Source organism: Rhinopithecus roxellana, chromosome 16 (assembly GCF_007565055.1).
Source record: "Rhinopithecus roxellana isolate Shanxi Qingling chromosome 16, ASM756505v1, whole genome shotgun sequence".
In the NCBI taxonomy this organism is placed as follows: Eukaryota; Metazoa; Chordata; class Mammalia; order Primates; family Cercopithecidae; genus Rhinopithecus; species Rhinopithecus roxellana.
Window position 1 is genome coordinate 41,256,020 of NC_044564.1, and position 25,952 is coordinate 41,281,971.

Here is a 25,952-nt window from a genome sequence, read left to right on the forward strand (position 1 = left end):
GTAGTTAAATTTCTCTTTTAGGTTATTTTTTGGAAATTCAGATTCTCTGAGGCAAAGTTCTGGCCTTACCCATCAGCTGCATAACCTTAGGCAAGTTCAATAACTCTAGGTCTTAATTTCCTCATCTATAAAACAAAGACAAATTCATGTATCACAGGGCTCTTGAAAGGAGTAAATTAATTAACACACATATAAAACCGAGAAGAGTGCCTGGTGTACATGGAGTATGTTCAATCAATGCAAAATGAATAAACATACAAATAGAATTAGTAGAGAAGAGCTTAAAATGGAAGTTAATCGTCTCCTCTTCACTCACACATACAGTTTCCCAGAGGCAACCATTTCTTTAAGCAGGTTTTTTTATTGCAAAATATGCTAAACATACTGAAAAATACATAAAACACACTATCAGGGAATACTCATGTAGCCGTAAACCCAAGTTTGCAAGTACAACTAGCCAGCATCTCTGAAATCCCCCATATCTTCTACTCATCACAAGCCCCTCTCCTTCTCCCAGAATTAAACACCAACCTCATTTTCCTAATGATCATTTCCTTTATATGTATGCATCCCTAACAATCTAGTTTTGCCTACTTCTAACTTCATGCAAAGAAAATCATAGTGAATGCAGACTTCTGTATCTTCTTTCTTTCAACATTGTTCTTACAATTCATCTGTTGTTGCCTGTAGCTCTTGTTCATTCAATTTTATTACTTTCATAGTTTTCTCACTGTACAAATACAATCTAATTTTTAATTCTTAATGGACATTTAGTTTGTTTTCAGGTTGGGCTATTACAAATAATGCACGTGGACCCTTTTGCACCTGTTTTTCTGGTGCATGTACCCTTGGATGACTTGTTAGGTCACAAGGTATTTATATACTTTCAATTGACAGACAATGCTAAATGCTTTCCAAAGTAGGTGTGCTGACTTATACTTCCAATATAAGCAGGGTAGAAGATTCTTATTACACTCCAGGTCTACAATACCTGCCACTACAAAATTTTATTTTTTGCCAATCTGATAGGAGTGTAGTTGCATCTCATACAGATTTCAGCTCATTTTTCTCTGATTACCTATATGGTTGAACACTTTTCCATATTTATGGGCTACTCAGCTTTTTGTGTGTGTGAGGTTTAAGTCAACTATTCTTCTTTTTAATCCTTCTCTAGTTCTAAATAACATATTATTTAACTACTATATGACCGAATTTCAGACATTATTTACTAACTTTCTGCTTTACTAAATAAAAGTTTGGTTCATTCTTACTTATTTACTTACTTATAGCCACTCCTCTCAATAAAGTTATATCACCATTAGTTTTTCCATTGGTCATGATCTCTTCAACTTCTAGTGATATATATTACTTAAAAATCTAAATTGTTTATCAACTCTAAACTCTCTCAATGCCCTGCTTTGTAAAATAAGGACAACATACTTTTCTGTCCCTTCTTTCCACCTGTGTCCACCTTCCAAACTTAGCTTTTACACTGTTAAAATTAATAATATTTATATTCTGTTTTATATGCAGAGTTGTTTGTTTTTTGAGAGACAGATAGATCAGTGTTTAAGAGAATAGGCAGAAAGCTTAAGCTCAAATCCCTGACCCAACTCTAAATTTAAGTACAGCTTGGGCTTACTTAAATTTAGCTTCTTTTCTGAAAAGTAGGACTAGTAGTAGTAACACCTACCACAGGTTATTCTGAGGATCAAATGAATTAATACAAGCAAAACACTTAGAACAGTGTCCATTACCTGCTAAATGTGACACAAGTTAGTTATTATTGCTATTACATGCAAATTGATAATCAAAGCCGCAGACCACGGCAGTATTCCCATCACATGATTAAATTAATACTGCCTACTGCAGAGTTATATTGTATCTCCATGTGTATACAGATTACACTGCCTTCTATGCAGTTTCAGTGTCACAGCCCTTGTATAGTGTGACCGCGTATTTTAAGTTGCCCTGGACTGTTCCAGTTTACAACCCTTGTCTTGATAGTGTTAACAGCACCTGCTTACACTATTAAAAAGTGTTCTAGTTTTTACAACAAATTGGATAGGTGGTCACTGACTGCTGTGCCACTGAAAAGGGCGGACAAGCTCAAGTGGAATTTTTCCCTTTTGTATATCAGCGGGAGCTCAAAAATCTGCCATAGTTTAATTTGCTTTATCTTCATGCCAACAGAACTTTCTCCTCCTCTGGAGTTTGATTCCCTCCCTCCCTCTTTTCTTCTCTCTCTTTTCCCCTCCCTTCTAATAGTGCCTAATACGTAGTAATACGCTTCAAGGATTTTTTAAGCTCTGAGTCACACAACCAACGGAAGCCTCTCAAATCCAGACCCGCTGCTCTCCACATTGAAACCACTGATCCCTGATATCCTATTATCTTCCTTCTTGGTTTATATCCTCATTTTGATGGACTATGTTTTCAAATAACAAGAAAAAGTACAGCGCAGGAGGTCCAAAATGTCCCATTCAGCCCCAACTTACGATTGACAGTTTGGCTGGATGGGAAACTCCAGGTTGACAATTATTTTAAAACTTTGGAGGTATCCTTCTAATTCCAGGATGCGTGGTAGCTGATGAGAAGTATAATAAAGTCTGGTTTTTATTGTTTTTTAGGTGACTGGTATTTTTCTCTCAGGAATTTCTTTCTTTTCTCAGTATCTTGAAATTTTACAATGAAGACTGTCTACTTATTTGTGTCTATCTAAGGCAAACTTCCTTATAATTTTTTTTTTGTAATTCCTTCCATCCATTTTTTTCTGTCCTCTGATATTTCTTACAGTAACATGTTAGACTTCCTAGATGCAACCCACTATCACACGATTTCTGTCGTATTTTCCAATCCTGCCCTTCTGTTCTATCTACTGAGAAATTTCCTTAATTCCTACTGAATTTATTTCAACCATCATAATTTCCAAGCGACCACTCTTGCTTTCTGCTATTCCTTTTTAAACGACACCCTATTTCTTTTTTTCTTTTTTTTTTTTTGAGACGAAGTCTCACTCTGTCGCCCAGGCTGGAGTGCAGTGGCACTATCTGGGCTCACCGCAAGCTCCGCCTCCTGGGTTCACGCCATTCTCCTGCCTCAGCTTCTCGAGTAGCTGGGATTACAGGCACCCGCCACCACGCCTGGGTTTTTTTTTTTTTTTTTTTTTTTGTATTTTTAGTAGAGATAGAGTTTCACTGTATTAGCCAAGACGGTCTCAAGCTCCTGGCCTCGTGATCCACCAGCCTCAGCCTCCCAACACCCTATTTCTTTTTTACAGGTGCTGTATCTTTCATACTTGTACTTAACAAACCTAAGGATGTTAAGTAGGGTTTTTTCTTAAAGTATTTTTGTTCTCTTAATTAGCTCTGGTCCTACCAGGACATATTTTTCATCTTTTATTTTCCTTGTCATGTTGTGAGTTTTACTCAACTATCAGGTGAACCATGGTTATCTTCTATTTAAGAATAAGGGAGCAGAGGATCACTGGGAGCTGATGACTGGCTTTTCCTATGCATGAAGAAGTGGGTAGCCAGTATGGCAGGATATCCTCAGCTACCCTTTTCTAGGGTGCAAAATCCACACTATCTACCCTAGTTCTCCTCAGTTACTTCACTGTTTTTCAAAGTCAAATGATCTCATTTCAGGAAAGTACAGGTAAGGCTGGGAGTCAACTCTTCCACATACAAACTGTGAAGGAGCTCCCTCTATGTTAGTCACGTTTCTAGTTCCCTTCCTTTTTCCTATACGCATATCTGTGTATGGAGCCGTTTCTGGAGTAGGGATTAGATTCCCTCTGAGCTGTAGGCTTCCCCTGTGCATATTCTAGGCAATGGTTTTCCTCTGTTCTACTGCTTCGGTTTCATACTCATTTCCATCTCTCGTCTGTATTTCAAAAATATGTTGAAATCTCTTCAATTCTCTTGATTATTGTAGGCTTACATGTGTTAGAAATTTTGATAACATCATTTTAAAGAGTTCTTAAAATAGAAAAGAACTGAGAAAATTCTCAGTGCCTCTTGAATCAGAAATTCCCACGTTATATTTCGTAACCTTCTTGGTCTCCTCAGTGTATTCACTTTTAGAATACAATTTCCTAATCCCCTGGTGAAGAAAATAAATACAACACATTTAAAACGATAATGAACATGAATGAGACATTCTAGGATTTTGTTTTTCCTCTGGAACTTAGCAGTAAACCACTTAGGTGCTACAAACTATAGGTGCTCATTTATAATAGGGACAATTCTACATTATCTATAAATTTTTCCCTCTAATGTTCTATCATTTTTATAATTATCTTAAAATTTCTCTATATAAATACTATTAATTTTAATTTTAAAAACGAAAATCAGGCTTCATTTTTTTGAAAATCAAAAAGCGATTTCCATAATCACATAAAAATAAGGTAACTGCCCTTCCACCATGTGATGACATGGTGAAAAGCCATCTATGAACCAGAAAGCAGGCCCTTGCCAGACATCAAATCTGCCTGAGCCTTGATCTTAAGACTCTCCTGCCTCCAGAACTGTGAGACATAAATTTCTGTTGTTTATAAGCTAAATGTAAGTATATAAAAAAGGGATAATTACTTCTATATTTCTAAGTTTCATATAAAAGAAAATTATATTAATTCTAAAAAATTAATTGTGGACTTCCCAGCACACACAAAAAAGTTAAGGCCTCCCAAAGAGCCCTAAATCAGCTGGTTACATTCATTCAAGGCTTAATTTCTTTGAGTTTATCTTATGATCATTAACGCCTTCCCTAAATCTAATATTCTATGATTCTAAGGAAAGGAAAATAGATTACTGATGACATGTTTCAATTTTTATTTCTTAGAGTACAGATGTCCTCCTTTTTACCTTGTTCTATGATAAATAACCATTCAAGGGATATGAGATAGAAGGATTCCCATGCAAGCTGTCCAGTGCATAATCAACCTTTCACCAAAAACTAACTAGAGTTTGAAATAATCTTCTCTATATCTTTAAAGTGATAGCTTTGTACCTGTAATACTTCTTGTTTTATGCTAGTTTTCTCAGGCACTTCATGAACACTCTCTGAAGAATCATCAACCTCTTCAATTTCAGAAGATGAAGGACTCTCTACTGTCACAGTCACAGGAAAACCTGGTTGCTTAAAGAAAGAGGACAAGATTATATAATAATATAAATCAAATACCAAATACTAAAGGACATCTAATCAAAGTGATCTTTCTGAAGTGTTAAGTCATTCTCTATAAATGTCTATCACTACTCCTTCGCCTAACACAATCAATAACAAAGTAAAAAGACACTATTCTTGCTATGTCACTGAAATAATTCTCTCATACAAGGTTTATAATTAATACTGGAATCGCCCATTTTTTTTTTCTTAAATAAAATCTTTCTGAAAAGAACCTGTATTATTTTATTACACTTTTTTCACATAAACCAAGCGAGGAGGCAGCGTAAACATTTTTTCTCAGATCAACTGTAGATGAGAAATTTATTCTCTACCATCACACACAGAGTCTTAAAGAAAATAAGATTTTTAGGAGAAAAAATCCATCAGTGGAGGCCTCACAAAGAATTGGAAGAATAATTTAAACTGTGAATAATAAACACTAGAATGGTCTGTAATCCCAGCACTATGGGAGGCCAAGGCAGGAGGACTGCTTGAAGTCAGGAGTTCAAGACCAGACTGGGCAACATAGCAAGACCCTGTCTCTACAAAATAAAATAAAAACTAGAATTAAAAAAAAAAATTAACCAAATACATGCACGCAACTAAAACTGAGACATCAAAAACCTCATCTTTTCCTCATTCTTAAGCCAAAACTACTGTAATAACAATGCAATTCTCCTGTCAAGTTTCAATGCCACTGGAATGTTGTTCAATATGATGTTTCCAAATATTTCAAAATTGACTGTGTCACAATCCCATAAAAAGTCCACAGATCAAAAAGAAGAGTGCCGGGATACATAACTGTACAGAAGAGAAGTCATGAAAATGCAGTATCTACCACAAGCATAAATCCTGAAAATCCCAGACGGTAGAATGAGATGCACGCCCACACTTTTGGCTATGCAAGGAGCAGTACCGACACACAGGTGCTCCTTCATCTCAGTAGTGCTACCTTTTGCAGAGAAATTACAGTCTCTAAAAACAACTGAAAAGGAAAACCTGATACTCTGTAAGAATTGGCTTGCTCTAATACCATGATGCAGAATGACAGGGAATGTGTTTGATCCTGACAAGGGAGGAAGAAAAACTCTGAGTAAGCAGAGGCTTTAGGAATGGTTGCTTTGTTTTGGCTTTAGAATCTGGAATTTTTATATACATTTATATATAATTTATATATATATTTATATATATAATTTATATGTTTATATATACATATAATTTATTTTTTTATATATATATATAAAATATGTGTCCCCAAAAAACATTTCTTTTAAACTTAAGGACATTGTTGACTATGACAACTCCATGTGCCGGGTGAGAAATGGTGGTCAAATTTGTTTCACTGGGGACAATAGCTAATTTGCAGACCCAGAGAAATGACTTCCTGTCTACACAGATGAAACCACAAGGCCTCCATTGTGTGACACATCCACAAGATTATACTGTGGCACTGGGAGAACCCAGAAAATTTTAAATGAATTTACTTCAGGGAGGGAAATGTTTTTGTAAAATTCTGTTTAGTTTAAAGAGCACAGAGAATGATCTTTCACCCTTCCCATTCCAACCCCCTATATATTATAAACACGGTAACTACGTACCTGCAACTGATTATATATATCACGTGTTTTGATTAATGGGAAACCCCTAAAGAGATATTGATAAATTAAGTTATATTTTGATGTAAATACACCACCAGTTAACACTAGGAAATAACACTTGCTAGTATTATGTAGACTATCCATACATAACTGTGCATAGAAATAAATCACCTCCAGATAAGGGCCTGGAAAACTCTGCTATGGAGAAAATTGAACAATTTAGCAGAATGGCTTTGGGATAAGTCTCTGAAGATGCATGTAGTTCTTATGTTTAGGATGGTTCAGATTTCCAATTTAACTTCTTTAACTGGTGATATTAATTGTTCTCTAATTCACAACTTCTTGTGACCAAGATGGGACTTGAAATTAGTAAGTATCTCAAGAAGACATGAAACTGCAGTTATTAAATGAAACTGTAAAGACCAGGGCCTCAGCACTACAGTTTATGCAATAAAAATTCACATTACCAGTTGTGAAATAAGTATAGTCATCAGTTGCCTAATAAAGATTATACATATTCAATTTAACCTGAGCAACTGAACAGATATTTCACATAGCACCCATTTCCAGTCCTATTTAAAATCAATTCTCTTTGTCTTCTTAAGCAATTGTTAATCTCCAATTTCTTGAATACTAAAAGTCATTTGAAAATAATTTATAGTAATCTAATTCATTTATTAAGCATAAAATTATAGTACAACATTTTTAAAACATTCTTCTGACAAAAATTACTATGAATAGCTACCCCCTAGGTAACTGGCTAAAACTAGTTATATCTGGTTTGATTCACTAAATATGATTCACTAAAATGAGTTAGGCCAGTTGGCTGAGTTAGATTAAGTCTAATCAACACTCTCCTATGCTTTATAATGCCCTTTCCCCAATCTTAAATATCCAAATTCCCAATTCTGTCCTATAGGACTTGTTTTAACTGCATATGCTTTAAATGAAACCCTTCCTCACCTGCACAACTGGAGATAATTTCAGTTTCCTCTGGACTCCCACAAGGATATAGCTTGCTGTGACACTTAATAACTTGAAACCCTACTTAAGATTATTTTTTGTTTTTCTTCCTTAAAGGATTCATGAGGCAGAAGCCACATGAGTCATTTTTACCCTATAGACATAAACAGAGAACTCTCACATAACAGAAGCTCCAAAATAAAGAATTGTGAATCCCATTTTTATCCTAAAAGATAGGAAATAAAAATACCCTACCTGTGCCTTTTTGCACGTTCTGCAGTACGCCATGGCAAGAAACCAGACACACCAGGTGGTAGAGGTGCGGGCGCATAATATTCTTTACCAAGGGAGTGTTTTCTGCCACTACTTACAGGTTTCTTTGTAGCCAATCCTACTTGAGAAAGTGTTAAAAAGAAAGAATCAAGATGCACTAAAGGTCTACAGATTAATTAGCACATGTGTATACTCTTAAAAGAATACCAATGGGCACCTGACAATGACACCAAGGCCATTAAATCAGGATCAATTTGTAAATATCTTTTTACATAGGCCACTAATATAAGAACAAATACATTTTTAATATATTTAAATATAAGTAAAAAATATAATAAATATATAAAAATATAAAAATGTAAGTTGTCTAGAGTAACAAGTTATCACTTTAACTAAAATATAACTTCAATATATGAGACATGCAGAGCATGAAAAAGTAAATAAAACATGTAACCCAAAGAATGAAAGATTATATGTGATACATTTCATTATGCATTATGCAGAAATATTAAGTTATTAAATCTCAGAATATTTTTGGCATTCCTGAATCTCAAGGACAGAACATAGATATACCCATGACTCCTACCAAACAGAACCTTCTGAATTGGACCAAAATTTCAATTTGAGATTAATTTTATCATGGAAAAATTATCCAAGTTGTAAGAGTGAAGGTAGCTGGACTAATTTTATAATGTAAAAACCATCCAAGTTGTAAGACTGAAGGTAGCTGGGTAGTAGGTGAGTCAATGTTGCCGCCTGTATGTCTGTCCACCTTCAGTGTTCATTTGCTTTTATAGAATACAAAAGAAACACATGAAACCTATTGGATAAAAGAATGAAGCATAAAGTCTTATCCAACATTTCAGTATTAAAGAGTCAAGTATCTTTTTATGAAACATTTGGTAGCAAAAGCTAGACCTATTAATATTTTATTTAAAACAAATTATATATTAAAATTCATATTTAAATATATGTTTCTGATATCGCTGAGAACAAATAATACAAGTTTATTAAAATGGTTATATTTATCCTTCCAATCTATTTTACTATGTAAGATCTACTTTAGCAGCTTTAGGACAGCATCTACAAGAACGTGTATGTGGTAATACAGGACAAATATTTCCCATAGTGTAGCTTATTGATAATCACCACATCATGTTGTGCCATTTCTCTGGACAAATTTATATACCTCTTAAAATATATAGGAGCTCAGTTCATTGTGTGCTGTTATTAATATAATTATCCCCAAAAAATTTCCTGTGTATTGTTTGTGGTGTGTGTAGAAAGTAATGCAAATATAATTTTTTTTTTTTTTTGGAGGAGTCTCACTCTGTCGCCCAGGTTGGAGTGCAGTGGCACAATCTTGGCTCACTGCAACCTCCACCTCCCAGGTTCAAGCAATTCTTCTGCCTCAGTCTCCCGAGAAGCTGGGATTACAGATGCACACCGCCACACTCAGCTAATTTTTTGTATTTTAGTAAAGTTGCCCAGGCTGGTCTCCAACTCCTGAGTTTAGGCAATCCACCCACCTCGGCCTCCTAAAGTGCTGGGATTACAGGCGTGAGCCACCGTGCCTGGCCACAAACAGAAATTTTAGTTAAAACCAAACTAATTTACTTATCTTGTTAGATGATGAAAAAAATTATAGTGGAAGTTTCCTATCTTCTGTCTGCACATGTAATTTCAATATGAATGTAACATAATTTACATAAATTATATAACCCCTATACTCACTGACACCTATTAAATATATAGCCAGACACTGATTTGGCTTACCTCTGTGTCTCCAAATAACTGAGGCAAATACAAAAAAAGCCCAAGAAATAAAGTTACTCTTAAAATAGCTCAGTGAGCTTGTAAACTTCAGTCACATTTCCAATTTCTTTAATCACGCTAAGAAAAAAGATTTTTTAGTTCTCATTCAATGATGTCCAATTATATACCACTAGCTACTAAAATTACAGCATTTCCAATGTTTTATATTTTATGTTAAATTGTTTTATATCTTAGCCATTTTTAAGCATCCAGTTCAGTGATACTGTCAAGTGATTATCTTTTAAAAATTTCAAGTAGCATCCAAATAAAAGATTATCTGGTATTAATTGTTTGGTGATCTTAATGTACAGGGTATGTAACTAAAGTCACCACAAACCTTTTTCTGGGAAACTGGCAGATTATAAACATAAAAAAATTATTTTCTTTCCGCTGTATTAGTCTTCATGGTTTTACTGTTTCAAAATTCAAAGTTACTTACAAGAAAAGGTCACTTTCATATTAGATTTGGCTTAACTTATTCCACTGTCACTCATTCTTATCAGTAAAAAAAGGCTACTTATGACTAAAGATAATGTGTTCTAGAAAATAAAAGTTAAAGACTCTTTAAAAACAATATGAAAATATCAGTAGAACTAGATTATATCAAATTTATATATTCAGAAGAATGTGAATTTATGCCATTAGTTGATAAAGAGTTTATAAAGTTTTTTTCATTACTCTTGGTCACAAAATTATAGACAATTTCAAAATTCTAAACTGTTATTTGGTAGATTAAATAAACTATAAATAGCAAACATTTACGGAATGTTTGTCTAAAATGTTCCATCTCTGGGTAATAAACTTACCTGCAGTATTGTTTTATAAGGATTACATACATTTTAAGGTTTTTTCATCATTGAAAGAAGCAAGGTGCTACCTGATTCAACAACTTTGGGTAAGAATTTGCAAGGAAGGAGGAGGAAACAAGGGGAAAAAAGGGAACTGGGAAGAGATTTTGTTTTCTGTAGTATGAAAGGATAATTCTTCATTAACAACAACAACAAAATCATACAAAAGCACTGCTGCTAAAACTGTCATCAAAGTGCATCCCAAATTTCAACTGCAAAGTATCAGAAGTAATCATCAATCAGAAAACACACCCAAAATCATGAATATTGTATGAAAAACAAATAAGGGTAATTTTTTTAAATGGAAGCACTAGCTTCCCTTTCCTAATGATTCATTTACTATTTCTACATTCCATAAATTCTCATAATCAGAATAATTATAGTCCTCATAATATGCACAGAGTCAAAATTGGTTGTTACCGTCAATATCATAAATGAGAAGAGATTTTAATTTTAACACACTAGAACACTAGTAGCATTAAAAAGCCAAGACCGAAAAGGTTACCAATTCTAATAGTAGCTTTTCCTTTGTGACCACTTCCTAGAATTATAGTTCTCTTTTTCTGTTTAGCAGTTTTGGATGGTTCCTTCACTGATGGAGAAGTTATCCACTGGTACTAAAAGAGAGAGAATAAACACTACATTTCAGTTACAGATCATTTATGAGGGTTAGATCTTAAATGGAAATTGTTAAGATATTCTAAGTTAATAAAAGGTTTGCAATCAGCAGTTCTGGGACCCAAAATTAAAGAATCGTATGGTATTTACAAAAACAGAAAAGACATTTGATTTGACTATAAATTTAAGATGGCAGCAAAGTGCCTTAATAGTTTCATTTTATTAAAAACAGACAAAAAGCTGGGTACGGTGGTATATACCTAGAATCCTAGCTACCTAGGAAGCTGGGAAGGGGGAAGATTGCTTGAGCTCAGGAGTTTGAGGCCAGATTGGGCAATATAGTGAGATCCCAGAAGAAAAGCAATTAAATAAGAATTATTTCTAGAGAAATAAAACATGATATACCTCTGATTTAGCACTGCTTCCATTCTGAAGAACTTTTTTGATAACTGCTTTCATCATAGAATGATCTAAAGTAAAATAACAATTGAAATTATAGTAATTGTTTCCCAATGAGTGGCTATTCCCATTTAAAAACAAAAGCCAACTAATTATTGCTTTTCCCATGAAATTAAATATGAATTCCATATAATGTAATTATATATCTTTTCCCCCTTTGATTATTCTAACTTCTTCCTCAAAAACAAAATGAAGTATGCCAACATGCATATTGTCCCTATGGCTAGTATTCTGGCAGCAGCAAAGATCAAATGTAAACACTTTGGAACTAAAATAGCTTTAGATACCTCTGAATAGGAAATCAAAAGCCTAGACACTGTCCAGATACTTAGATGCCTAAAAGGCACCAAATATACACAAATCAAAGTCATGATGCACCCCCAAAGCTGCTCTTCTCCACAGCCTCCTTTTCTCTATAAACAGTACCACCCAGTTGTATGCAAAATCATCTAGGACTTGAAAACAAAATTATTATTTCCTTTATACCCCACAAGTCTTGTTAGCTACACCCTGCTTCAACCACTTTTTACCACCTCCAATCTTCCACCCTAAGCAAAGCCACAGCCATCTCTAACTTGGATCAGTGTGAGTCTCCTAACTGGTCTCCCTCTTTCCCTTTTATAGCCCCCTACAAGTCTACTCTCCACACTAAGTCATCTGATTGAATTACTACTTGGAATATAACCCTTACCAGCTCAAAAATCCTCCCATGGTTTTCAGCTCATTTAGAATTATCTAAGTTCTTACCGTGACCTTCAAACCTTACAAGTTCAGGCCCCTGGCTAGTTGTCTGACTTCGTAGCATATCAGGCTCTTCCTCACTCAGTGCTCCCACCATGTTGGCCTTCTTGCTTTTCCTTAAATACTCCATCCACCCTGCCACCTATGTACCTACATATTCACTGCTTCCTCATCACTGGAATGTACTTTATCTGCATCTTTCATGGCTTGTTCCTCTCCTAATCAGGTCTCTGCTCAAATGTCACTTTTTTAGTGAAGCTGTCTCCTAACAAACCTATCTAATATAGTCCCACCTGTCCCCATTTGTCCTCTTACCTTAAGGTATTTTTGCACTTCCTACTGTCTAAATTACATTACCTATCTGAGTTCTGATATAACTCGCCCACTAGAATGTAAGCTCTAGGAGACCAAGACTTTGTCTGGCTGGTTTACTGCTACATGTTTAGTGCCTAAACCAGTATCTAGAAGATAGAAGTATTCAAAAATTACTTGTCAAATCAACAAATGAATGAAATACTATTTCCAAGAATTCAGAAGTTCTACAGGAAGAAAATAATGCACTTGGTGGAAGCAGATTTATTATCTAGGTTCACTTCTATTCAGAGTAGCAGCCAAGAGCAATATAAATATAACTCTTTTCATCAGTAAATTATCTACTAAAAACATAAGTGCAAGATTAGAAAAGAGTAAGATTAGGAAAGCAAACACATTATGTTTTCGAAACTGTCAATACATGAGAAATTATTTTTGTTTTGCTATTTGTTAGTCAGTAAAAAATATTGTAGTGACATACCAATGAGTGGATTTTTTCTTATATCCAGAACGACCAGAGTTGTATTGGTTTCAAGGGCCTCTAGCAAAGCCTTTGCTCCTTCATTGGTGAGGCCGCACTGTTGCAGGTCAAGAGCTTTCAATAAAAGACAAAAGGTCACTTGCTAATTCTATACAGATTTTTTTTTTTTTTTGAGATGGAGTCTCGCTCTGTTGCCCAGGCTGGAGTGCAGTGGTGCTATCTCAGCTCACTGCAAGCTCCGCCTCCCGCATTCACACCATTCTCCTGCCTCAGCCTCTCGAGTAGCTGGGACTATAGGTGCCCATCACCACGCACGGCTGATTTTTTTGTATTTTTAGTAGAAACAGGGTTTCACTATGTTAGCCAGGATGGTCTCGATCTCCTGATCTCGTGATCCACCCACCTCAGCCTCCCAAAGTGCTGAGATTACAGGCATGAGCCACCTCTCCCAGCCAATTCTATACAGATTTAACATACAGACAACTCCCACTTAATCATGCCTGGAAGACTCCTGCCCAAGACTACTCACGGCCAGTTTTCAATCTCGGGTATTGAAAAAATAAAAAATAGAAAACCACATGCACACACACAATACAAAAAAGAAACCCTCTTCTTAGATGTGCCATGATTACCTTCCCTTTAGTACCAATAAATTACCCAACATATTTTACGATTACAGAGTTGAAAAATAACTCTATATAAAACATCACAGGATGAATATCTGTTCATAATTAATAAGAATGCTAGTGACAGTGTAAACCTCATAGGCAAAAACTGGGTGGAGCTCAGAAATTGCACTAGATTCATCATCAAATTCAAATTCAAACTCCAAGTGACTCTCAAAAAATGACACTAAAAAAGGGAAAAGCAAACAGAAAAATGTAGGAACTGTTAGTTTTAGAATAAAAATGACAAAGAAAGAACTCTAAGGGGATAGAAATAATGAATGCAAAGAATGTGTGAATAGAGATTATATACTAAAAACCTATCAGGAAAAAATGATGGTCACAAACTCTCCCTCACATAAAAGGTCAAAGAACTAAACAAATGCTCATGAATACTAGTAACACTGAGGCTGAACAATCTCCTCATTTAAACCCAAAAGGATTATCACAAAAGTACAGGTATAAAAAAATATTACATCAGAGCAAAAGCACCGTGTGTACCACTACATTAAAATAACTGAAGTCTTTCAAAACCTCATGTTATGGACTACATGTCTGTATTCCCCAAAAATGCATATTGAAACCCTAACCCCCAACAGGGTAGTAGTATTAGGAAGTGGGGCCTTTGAGAGGTACTTAGGTTTAGTTGAGGTCTTGAGAGTGGAGCCCTCATCATGGGATTAATGTCCTTATAAGAAAAAAAAGAGACTAGAGCTCTCTCTCACCACCATTTGAGGATACAAAAGCCTTCCATAAGCTAGGGAGAATGCCCTCACCTGACACCTATCTACTGGCATCTGGATCTTGGGCTTCCCAGCCTCCAGAACTGTGAGAAATGAATGCCTTCTCTTTAAGTCACCCAGAATATAATTGTTATATGCTTCTATAACGGAGTATCATAGAATATTCTATGAAGCCCTAAGACACACAGAAATAAGTCAGATATATGGATCTGATAGAATATGGTACAACCTTTACAAACTCTTGCTGCAGAAGAATGAGCATAGGATGCAATTATCCAACTAGCCAAATTAATAAAAATAGCCAGTAAATCTCACTAGTAAATCAAATGAATATAAACTAAAACAATTAAATGTGATCATGCTTCTATCAGATTGGTGAAGGTCACATTTTTTAAAAACCCTTAAAATGTGCAGATTCTGTTAACACAGCAACTCTCCTTCTAAGAATTTACCAGAAGGAAATAATAAGAGACACGGACAAGGACACGTATTAAAGTACTGTTTATAACAATGATAAATTGGAAATAGCTTATATATCTAATAGGAATGAATAAGCTAAGTGTACTATGGCATATTAACATAATGGAACTCTGAAGAGGCACTAAAAATGATATGGTAAATGTAAACTTATTGATTTAAGATATGCTATACTGAGTGAAAAAAGTGATAAAAATTCACAGAGCAATCCCATTTGCATTAAAAAAGAAAAAGCAGGGAGTTCTCATTTCTGTAAAGTTTAAGGTTTTAAAATAGACACAATCCAGCATTTATGAGACTATAATATGGCACAGCATTTCTGGAAGGCAATTTGGTGACATGTATCAAAAGTCTTTAAGAAATACGTTACACTGAGTTACTCAACTTTAGTAATTTATCCTACAGAAGTAACTTCAGGCTGGGCACAGTGGCTTGTGCCTGAAATCCAGTACTTTTGGGAGGCCAAGGCGAGAGAACTGCTTGAGCCCAGGAGTTTGAGACCAGCCTGGGCAACACAGCAAGACTATGTCTCCACAAAAATACAAAAATTAGCCTGGCATGGTGGTATGCACCTGTAGTCCCAGTTACTCAGGAGGGTCAAGTGGGAGGATACTTGAGCCAGGAGTTTAAGGCTACAGTGTGGTATGATTACGCCACTGCACTCCAGCCTGGGCAACAGAGAAAGACCCTGTCTCCAAAAAACAAAAGTAACTTCAATGGACACAGAGATGTATACATAAGGAGTTTACTACAGAGTTGTTTATAATAGGGGAAAAGCATAAACTGTCCAAATATCAAATAACAGGAAATTAAACTATTGTGCCTCAATGTAATAGACTACTACATGATACATCATTAAATAAAAAAAGCAGGGTTACAAAATGTTAAGTGCACTATAGTTCTGTTCTTGTAACTCTAAGCACACAAATATATGTGCAGGAAAAAACAATACTGAAAGTGTATACTTCAAAATGAACAGTTTATCTCTAAGCATTAAGATTATACGTAGTATTATTTTTTTGTTACTTGGTATCTTCTATAAAGAATATATGTAACTTTCATAAAGGCTTAAAAGCAAAATAAAACCTATGAGAAAAAAAGAGGCTTTTTAAAAAACCTTAGGACAACATTACTGTGCCAAGAGTGAAGCATATTTAATATCAAAAATTCAATATTTTCCATCTTACAAGTTCATTTAACTTACCTCTCAGCCATAAATCCTCACTGAGAGAGTCTGCAAAAGCACTAGCACCTAGGTCACCAATGAGTGTGTTGCAATTCAATGTGATACGTCTTAAGCCAGCCATACAGTCAAGATCAGGTCTCCTATAGCGAAGACTCTCAGCCCAGGTTTCTTCATGCCTTCTCATGGTCTGATACTTTAAAGATTTAATAAGATGAAATTAATACACTTGAATAAAGAGATAGGAACACTAAAAGGAACCAAGTACAGCTGATTACATCAGAGCTTTACACACACACCAGGTACATATGCCAGGTAGGTTAATCTGAGAGACTGATTAAATAGTAGATTTTGAGTAAGGAGTCCAGTGACCCAGATCCTAGTCTGCCACTGACTAGCTGTGTGACCCTAACCACTAATGACCTGTTACTGATTACTTTATGTAAACTGACAACTTAGTTAACTTCTTTTTTTTTTTCTTTTTTTTTTCTTTGAGACGGGGTCTCGCTCTGTCGCCCGAGCTGGAGTGCAGTGACCGGATCTCAGCTCACTGCAAGCTCCGCCTCCCAGGTTCACGCCATTCTCCTGCCTCAGCCTCCCAAGTAGCTGGGACTACAGGCATCCGCCACCTCGCCCGGCTAGTTTTTTGTATTTTTTAGTAGAGACGGGGTTTCACCGGGTTAGCCAGGATGGTCTCGGCCTCCCAAAACTTAGTTAACTTCTAAGAATTTTATTTTCTTTACACGCCAAGTGAAGGTATTGGTTCTAAATTCTATCATTGCTGAGCCTCTAAACTATATCATTCTGTCCTCTAGTGGTCTCTAAACACTTGACTGGACATCCCACAAGTAAATATTACACATATATGTTATTTATTAATAAACTATATACAGGAAGTTCTACATACATATTTTATGTATATTACAAACCAAACAGAAACAACAGATTTTTTTAAATGATATAAAAATATAGAGGTTAATATTTTCTTCTCCTAACCCAAGGGATCTCACATATTTCTTATGCACACCAAATTTAGAGGCCTAGAATATACAAAGCAAGGTTGATATGCCTTAGGAAATTGGTGGTTTGAGTTTTAACCACAGGTATTATCTTAAAGACATAATCACTTCTCTATATCCATAAAGTAAATTTTGGTAACAGGGAACACTGATTTTAAGAGAAAAAAAATCTTATTACATTCTAAAACAACAGAAGATTCAAAGCTCCTATGACTCTGTCAAATGAAAATTGTGTCATTTGCTATTCATAATAACTGTATAAAAGCAATAAGAGGAAATAACAGCAAACACTTAGATAGCCAGGCACTATTTTATATACATTAGGTCATTAAATCCTAAGAATGATAGACACAGGTTTTCTTACTATACACATTTTACGGATAAGAAAAGTGAGGCACAGAGAGGTTAAGCAATTTGCCCATGGTCACAAGTTATTAAATGGGAGAGAGCTCGGGTTTTAACCTAGGCCATCTGGCTTCAGAATCCACATGTGTAACCATTATCTATCCCAGGGAGAGTGGGCTTATGCTGTAGAGGCCCCAAAGTAAACATTTTTAGCTCTGTGGGTTATATAGTTTCTTTTGCAGCGACTCAACTCTCCTAGTGTAGGGTGTAGCAATAGTTAATATGTCAACAAATGTGCATGACTATGTTTCAAAACTTTATTTACAAAAACAGATGATAGGCTAGATTTGGTCCACAGGCCATAGTTTGACTACCCCTGGTCTATACCATCAAATTACTAAAAAGGCTTCATGTCACAGTATTATGTAATTTTTTCCTAAATACAGTAGTAATAACCACTATAAAGTTGTTAAGGCACCTTTAAAATTATTGTTTTACAAACCATATTTACAGAAAAACATAATTATTATGCTTTAGATCTCCTATTTCTAAGATTAAGCATACTACTTTTACTAAATGGTAGAACTCCAGGCTGAAAATTGGTCATATTCTTTAAACAAAACTAAAACTGCAATCCCTGTATGTATCAAAAGACAAAAATAACTGCTGTCTTGTAGCAAAATATTAATGTGTGGCAACCATATAACACATTTTCATGAAAGTTGGAACATAAAGTTACCTTTAAGATCTTGGCCATGTGATCTGCTCCCTGCCATGTCAGATTACATCCTGTGAAGTTGACTGTCTTAAGAGTGATAGAGCTCTTTATACCTTGACAAATAACTAAAATGGAAAAAAAACCATATACAATAAGACGAAGAGTCTATACAACCTAGTCAATCTTGATTTATTTGTTCTTCTTCTATCTTTTCTATTTTATAGTTGTATTCTTAAAATCACAATCTACAATCTACCTAGGCAACTGATTGGTCCATTCTGAAATATGTCAGTAACAAAGTGTTACTCCAGTTTATTGCAATAGCTCAATTCTATTTAGATGCCAAAACTGAATAGACTGAATATTGCAACCTTACTCCCGACCACAGTACAGTTCTACATACTTTTTGAGACATCTGAAAGAAAAACATAAAAAACATAAAACTCTTCCTATTTTCATTTCCAACAGCAAACCTCAATCTGTTATCAACCAACAATTCAGTGTCAACTATAAACCCAGAATTTCATTAGGTGCTACACTAGAGCACCTAATGTACTAGAAAAATAGAAGACAGAGGCCTTTAAACCCTCTGCTCCCTCAAATTGAAATGCAGGCTTCCTTACCCCTCCAGACCACTATTTCATACAATGAACACAGGTCAAGACTTCAAGATCCCAACCAACGGTCACCTTCTGTGATTATTTCCAACACCCCATCCCCTTCCCCGAGTCTGCCAGCCTTTTATATGCTCCCATACAGCACTTTGCCTATATTTCCTATTTTGGAACATACCACAGCACATTAAAAATTGATTGTACACGTTTTAATTATTTAAAATAATGATGATTTTTCTCTTTACTTTTTCGTTTTAGACGGAGTCTTGCTCTATCGCCCAGGCTGAGTGGTGCAATCTCACCCAATGCCCAGTGCAGTGGTGCAATCTCGGCTCACTGCAATCTCCGCCTCCTGGGTTCATGCCATTCTCCTGCCTCAGCCTCCCGAGTGGCTGGGACTACAGGCGCCTGCCACCACGCCCGGCTAATTTTTTTTGTATTTTTTTAGTAGAGATAGGGTTTCACCATGTTAGCCAGGATGGTCTCGATCTCCTGACCTCGTGATCCACCTGCCTCGGCCTCCCAAAGTGCTGGGATTACAGGCGTGAGCCACCGCGCCCGGCCTCTTTACATCTTGCTATTTCCTTCCCATAAATATTTCTTGAAGAAAAACTCTAAAATATGAACAAACACAAAAAAACAGAGAATACCAGATGGTATATATCTGTGTGGTCTGTGGTTTAACACAAACTTAAGTAAAGTTAGTTTAGATTATATTCAGCATGCCAAGCTTTCATGGTAGACTTGAGACTGGACCAAGGTTTGAACAAGCACACGAGGCAGTAGTAAGATAAAGGTACAGACGAGAATTAACATGGCATGTAGGGAAACATGAAACCGACCTGACCGGACAAGAGTTAAATTAAATTTAAACTCACTTTCTAAACCTCCATCTCCAATTGGACAATTTGCAAGAGACAGGTGCACCAAAGAAGTCGATTTATTCAATCCCTTTAATGAGGGGGAAAAGTTAAAAATGTTATTGAGGTTTTTTTTCCTCCAAAAGCAACTATCAAATGTCTACAGGCCAAATGAGACAAAGCTTACCTTTGCTAAAATAGTTAAATCCCTCTCTCTCAGAATTAGTCCATTTAGCTCCAGGTTCTTTAGCACACTTGATATACTTAAACAGCCTTTAAGAGCTTTACACAACTGGAAGGTCACATCTTTGTATCTTATCGCAGGAACACGACTTCTGCAAAATTTATTTACGTCAGAACCTAAAACAAAGATAAAGGAAAGTTAGTGACTTCAATCATACAATGTATCATTCAAAAACATTTGCTCTGTGCTAAGACATAGAAATGAGCCATGTCCTTAAAGTCCTCTTAAGGACAGACACATGTAAACTCAAGCCACATGAGATATATCAAACTACGTACATAGAGGTTCTCATGGAAGCAAAGAAGGTGCACTGAAAGGATGGCTTCAAGATAATCCTGAAGCTGAATCTAGAAAGATGAGAACAACAACATGTGGTCAGAGTGGGTGATGCATTAACCAGAGGAAACAGCAAGAGCAAAGTCATCTAACCCTGACACCTGCCGGGCACTGGAAAACTGCAGGTGGATATGACTAAAGCCCAGAGCTGTAGCAGGTAGAGTCAGAAATTTACAGAGAGGCAGGGAGAAGCAAGCCTGCGAGAGTTGACTTTTACCTCACAGGTGATGAGGACCAGGGCTACCACTGACACATTAAGGATACCCCTAGCAGGTCAGAAAAATGTACCTCACTGCTGGAGGACCAAAGAGATAAAGGACATGGGAAAAAGCTCCCTTTCCTCAAGACCAACCCCAGGAGGCTTAACAGAACACAGTTGGGATTTCAATGCCTCTGTGCAGAACACAAGCAACCAATACACACTAGTCCTGTGTGGGCATGCCACTTTAAGCATGTCTTTTCCTTTTAGAAAGATCACTTGAACCAAAGTAGGCAGATGAACTGAGAAAAACCAAGCTCAGGGGCAGCAAAACTAGCTAGGAGCTTCTGCAATAGTCCAAGCAAAATGTAATTAAGGATGGACAAGCAATATGTAGGAGTTAAAATCTACAACCTAGACCCACTGGATGCAAGAGATAAAGAAGGTTCAGTGAAGACTATCTTGACAAGAATGATCTGTAATACCTTTTTCTTACATTCAGGGCAAAGTATTAGGCAAGATCTAGTAGGCTAGCGTTGACTCTGAGGTCCCTCCCATCTTTAATTTCTTTTGGCTCCTGTTTTGTTTATTTTTTGTGGGGGGAGGGTCATGGACAGGGTCTCACTCTGTTACCCACACTGGAGTACAGTGGCAAAATCATGGCTCACTGCAGCCTCAACCTCCCAGACTCAAGAGATCCACCAAGCCCAGCTAATATCTTTTACTTTTTGTAGAGACAGGGGTCTCACTATGTTGCCCAGGCCAGTGACAAACTCCTGGCCTCCCAAAGTGTTAGGATTAACAGTGTGAGCCACTGCACCTCACTTGGTTCCTGTCATTATTTTGGTTAAGTAAAGTCCATTCAGAGGTACAGAACAGTTCCTGCAGCTGAATGAGATATAGAGAATAATGTGACTTATTTTCAGAAGCAGATGTGTTGAACTGTCCTTGCAGAAGAGATGGTGCTAACCCCAGAGCCTAGAAAAGGGCCGAGCACACAAGTGGTCAGGTTGTTTTTAAATAAATCAACAATCATTTCCTCTCCCAGATCACACACCCTCCCTCTTTCTCTCAGCTTATAAACATATTAACGTCCATATCCACTTAAAAACACCTTTCAGACCTACAATTAGCTGGATCTTCTTTGTGGATAATCTAGGTCCCTCCCATGCCTTCAAATACCTGTCCTCCCACAAAGCCTAAATCTTGGGTCCAGATCTGCCTAGCAGACACATTTGGATGCCCCACAGACCCTTCCTAAAACATTAAAGACAAATTGAGATCCTCTTCCCATTCCCAATCTCATTCAACTAAGCTGTGTGTCATGGAAAGATGCTGCTGTAAACTGTCACCCACACTTACTGCCCTCCTCTTCTAACTGGTCACCAGGCCCCATCCATTCTCTTAGATGTCTGAAATCCAACCCTTCTCTTTTTTTTTTTTTTTTTTTTCCCGGATACAGAGTTTTGCTCTTGTTGCCCAGGCTGGAGGGCAATGGTGCAATCTCTGCTCACTGCAACCTCCACCTTCTGGGTTCAAGCGATTCTCCTGCCTCAGCCTCCCAAGTAGCTGGGATTACAGGCACCAGCCACCAAGCCCGGCTAATTTTTTTGTTTTTTTTTAAAGTACAGATGGGATTTCATCGTGTTGGTCCGGGTGGTCTCGAACTCCTGACCTCAGGTGATCCACCCGCCTTGGCCTCCCAAAGTGCTGGGATTACAGGCATGAGCCACAGTGCCCAGCCCCAGCCCTTCTTCTCTATACCTTAATTTGGGCCATTAGATTACAACAATTCACCATCCTTCCAATTTTAATTTGCCTTCCACATGGAGGTTAGAGTGAGCTCCTCTAGAAATTCCCTCTCATCATCGTACAGCGGTTTCCCAAAACCTTCAGGATAACCCATGACAGGACAAACAAGGACCCTCCCTGTTTCGCCGCCACAAGCTTTCCAGCCTCAACTCTCTCTGCTCTTTTTCAAACCCTAAATTCTAGTCCTGTACCTCAGCTCGCCATACTCTCTCCTAATTTCAAAACTTTCGCAAACTGTTCCCTCCTGTTACCTAGCTAGCCTCTATAGGAAGCTGCCTCCATTATGCACAAAATGCTAAGTGCTCAAAGGAATAACAGCATTTTGTCATATATCCTGGTTGACCTAACATATTTTCCGAATAATCAGAGAGTCTGGATCCCTAATTATACCACCATACATTTACAAATGGCTTCTATTTGTAAAGCACTTTACAAACTTCTTATATACACCTTAAAAAAATGAAGACAGGCCGAGAGCGGTGACTCACGCCTGTAATCCCAGCACTTTGGGAGGCCGAGGCGGGCGGATCGCCTGAGGTCAGGAGTTCGAGACCAGCCTGGCTAACATGCTGAAACCCCGTCTCTACTAAAAATACAAAAATTAGCCGGGTGTGATGGTGCGGGCCTGTACTCCCAGCTACTCGGGAGGCTGAGGCAGGAGAATCACTTGAACCCAAGAGGCGGAGGTGGTAGTGAGTCGACATCCCGCCACTGCACTGGATCCAGCCTGGGCGACAGAGTGAAACTGTGTCTCAAAAAAAAAAAAAAAAAAAAGCGAATGAAGACAAAAGCTGACATATATTAATTTCCTACCTGCTTAGTTCTATATCTGGCAAATTAAAGTCATTCAATAAAATAGGTAACATCTGTCAAATGTTTAATGACGTCCCAAACTGTGCTAAGAGCTCTGCAGGCATCAGCAGGGCAGGGAATCCTTGCAAAGGCGCACATAACCTGGGTCTCGTTATTAAGCCCATGTTACAGATGAGCACACTGAAGCCCTAGAGACCTTAAGCCACTCACCTAGTTGGTGAGTTTCCAGGCCGCACACCCCGTCTATTGCACACACACCCCAGCAATGGACACCATCCACCTAAAAACCCACTTCACCGCACCGACAGAGGGGCCCTGGAGGCAGGAACTACAAACCTGTGTCCCCCAGCCAAGGCTGGAAGAAGCTCTTGATGGAGATCAAGGGTAGGTCTTTATTGATCTTGAGAGTGCTCAGCAGAGGCGCCCAGTCCACCCCGCGGAGGCGGTCGGCGTTGAAGTCCAGCACGCCCTCCCGGAGACAGGCGCGCAAGGCGGGCAGCGGCACCGAGTCCTGCAGCGCGCACAGGTACTCGTAGTGCGAGAAGAAGTCCGCCGCCCTGTCGCGGCGCAGCTTCACTGAGTCGATCATGGCCCGAGGGCGGCCTCGGGGGATGCCCGCCGCGAAGACGCCGCCCGCGCCCACCCAGGAACCCTGGGTCGCCGCCCGGCCGCTCCGGCACCCACGGCCAGGCGGTGGCGGCAGCCGCGCACCGGGCTCAGGAGCGGCTATTTGGTCGGAAGACGCAAGGCCGGAGCCCCACGCTAGGCCGGTCCCTCAACGTCCCGCTCCCGCGCTGCCTCCAGCCCCGCGGCCCAGGCAGTTGGCGCCCGCCTCATTCTCCTCTGAGGCGCCGGGATTCAAGCCGGTGGGCGGTGCCGCGGAACGGTGCGCGAAGACGTCAACGTCCTCGCTGTGCGTAGGCACGCAGGCCCCGCCTCCTGAGAACCGGCGAGCTGGCAGCGACCCTAGATAGTGGTCAGGAGAATGTGAGGGTTTACGAAAGTGTTTACTGATCGATCCGAATAAAAGTGAAATGTGTGGTCGTGTGCGGTGGCCCACCTCTGTAATCCCAGCACTTTGGGAGGCCGAGGCGGGCGGATTACCTGAGATCAGGAGTTAGAGACCAGCCTGGCCAACATGGCGAAACCCCGTCTCAATTAAAAATACAAACATAAGCCGGGCATGGTGGCAGACGCCTGTAATCCCAGCTACTCGGGAGGCTGAGGAAGGAAAATCGCTGGAACCCGGGAGGCGGAGGCTGCAGTGAGCCGAGATCGCGCCATTGCACTCCAGCCCAGGCGACAAGAGCGAAAATCCGTCTCAAAAAAAGAGAAGAAAAAGTGAAATGTGGATGTAACAACGCACTTTTAAAAAATAGTCTAAACATCTAAGGAATGTGTCTGTGTTTGCAGCGTCCAGCCAGCACAGAGATTGCTCTTAAGGGATGTAGGAACGACTGATTGAACGTGAACTGCGGTCATTAAATCTTTTACATCTATGTTAATGTCTACAAATAAGCCTTAATTTCTGTAGTTTCTGCATATCTCACACGGCTCCTGGCAAATTGAAGAGTGTTTCATGAATTCAGGACTTTATTGTATTTGCTGTGAATCAGTTTGTTTTGTACTGACGATGATGTTGGCTAACTCCCTGATAACTAGTACCTATTTGAAATAATGTTCTCGGGATTATTTTAAGCACTGTTTAAGTATGAAATCATGTCATTCTCCTAACATCTCCTCAAGGAATATACTATTATATTCTACTTTACAAAAGGGGAAACTGAGGGACGGGAAAGTTAAGTGGAAGCAAAGTGGAAGAATCCAGATAATTTTATCCCATCGCTAGAGCAGTGATATTCCTCTGGTAGAGCCTTAGACATGGTGTTTATTGCATTCCTCTTCCACCCACTGCATTCCGGATATTCCAACTTACTACCAACACACACACATGCACGTGCCTCTAAAATTCCGGAGATGTGGTCACCAATGATTTCTATGTGCTACGTGCTCAAATCATAGTAAGCACTTGTATATTCATAAACCAGCTTAAGAAATGAAACATTACCATTCTTGTTGAGGAGCCTTGTGTAACCACCCTCCCAATCACTACTACTCTCTAACTGACCCTGAGATAACTGCTCTTCTGAACTTGGTATTCATCATTGCAATGTATGTCTTTATATTTCTGCTACATATGTAAGTAAGCAGTATATAACATTCTATATTTTCTTTTCCTACTTTATTTATCGTTACCTTTACTAGGTCCATCTGTGTTGACATATAGAGATATTCATTTATTTTCCCTGTTGTGTATAGGAGTTACATGTAGAAACATACAGTAATGTGTCTGTTTTTCTGTTGATGGAAATTTAAATTGTGTCCAACTTTACGATTTCTTTGTTGCTCTATTCAGTTTCTTGCTAGTCTCCAGCACCAATTAATGTAGTGTCCCTACCTTCTTAAAGCTCCCTCTTCCCTGTTTCCCGTGAAGCCACCTGATTTTTTTTTTCTTTACCTCTCGAATTTCTTCTTCTCAGTCGCATTCTTGGGCTTATCTTGCTTACCCATGCTAAATGTTGCTGTTCATCAGGTTTCTTTTTTTTTTTCTTTTTTTTTTTTTTTTTTTTTTTTGAGACAGAGTGTC

At 38.0% G+C, this 25,952-nt stretch overlaps 1 protein-coding gene across 6 annotated transcripts in view; it reads right to left on the bottom strand.

Annotated features, from left to right (window-relative positions):
- Positions 1–24,177, bottom strand: part of CEP78 (centrosomal protein 78) — a 32,136-nt gene extending 7,959 nt beyond the window's left edge. For 2 of the 6 annotated variants that reach the window (XM_030920081.1, XM_030920079.1), the window contains exons 1-12: positions 23,642–24,177; positions 20,089–20,261; positions 19,920–19,992; positions 18,449–18,552; positions 16,367–16,541; positions 13,278–13,391; positions 11,690–11,754; positions 11,172–11,283; positions 9,533–9,577; positions 7,986–8,121; positions 6,768–6,813; positions 5,011–5,139 (exon numbers count right to left, since the gene is read on the bottom strand). In XM_030920081.1, the coding sequence (XP_030775941.1) occupies positions 5,011–5,139; positions 6,768–6,813; positions 7,986–8,121; positions 9,533–9,577; positions 11,172–11,283; positions 11,690–11,754; positions 13,278–13,391; positions 16,367–16,541; positions 18,449–18,552; positions 19,920–19,992; positions 20,089–20,261; positions 23,642–23,894 (1,425 nt within the window). In that variant the 5' untranslated portion in view covers positions 23,895–24,177. Of the gene's footprint in view, positions 1–5,010; positions 5,140–6,767; positions 6,814–7,985; positions 8,125–9,532; positions 9,578–11,171; positions 11,284–11,689; positions 11,755–13,277; positions 13,392–16,366; positions 16,542–18,448; positions 18,553–19,919; positions 19,993–20,088; positions 20,262–23,641 lie in introns of all 6 variants that reach the window. The other 4 variants (XM_030920082.1, XM_030920080.1, XM_010364453.2 and 1 more) reach the window with 2 other exon arrangements.
- Positions 24,178–25,952: the final 1,775 nt, after the last annotated feature.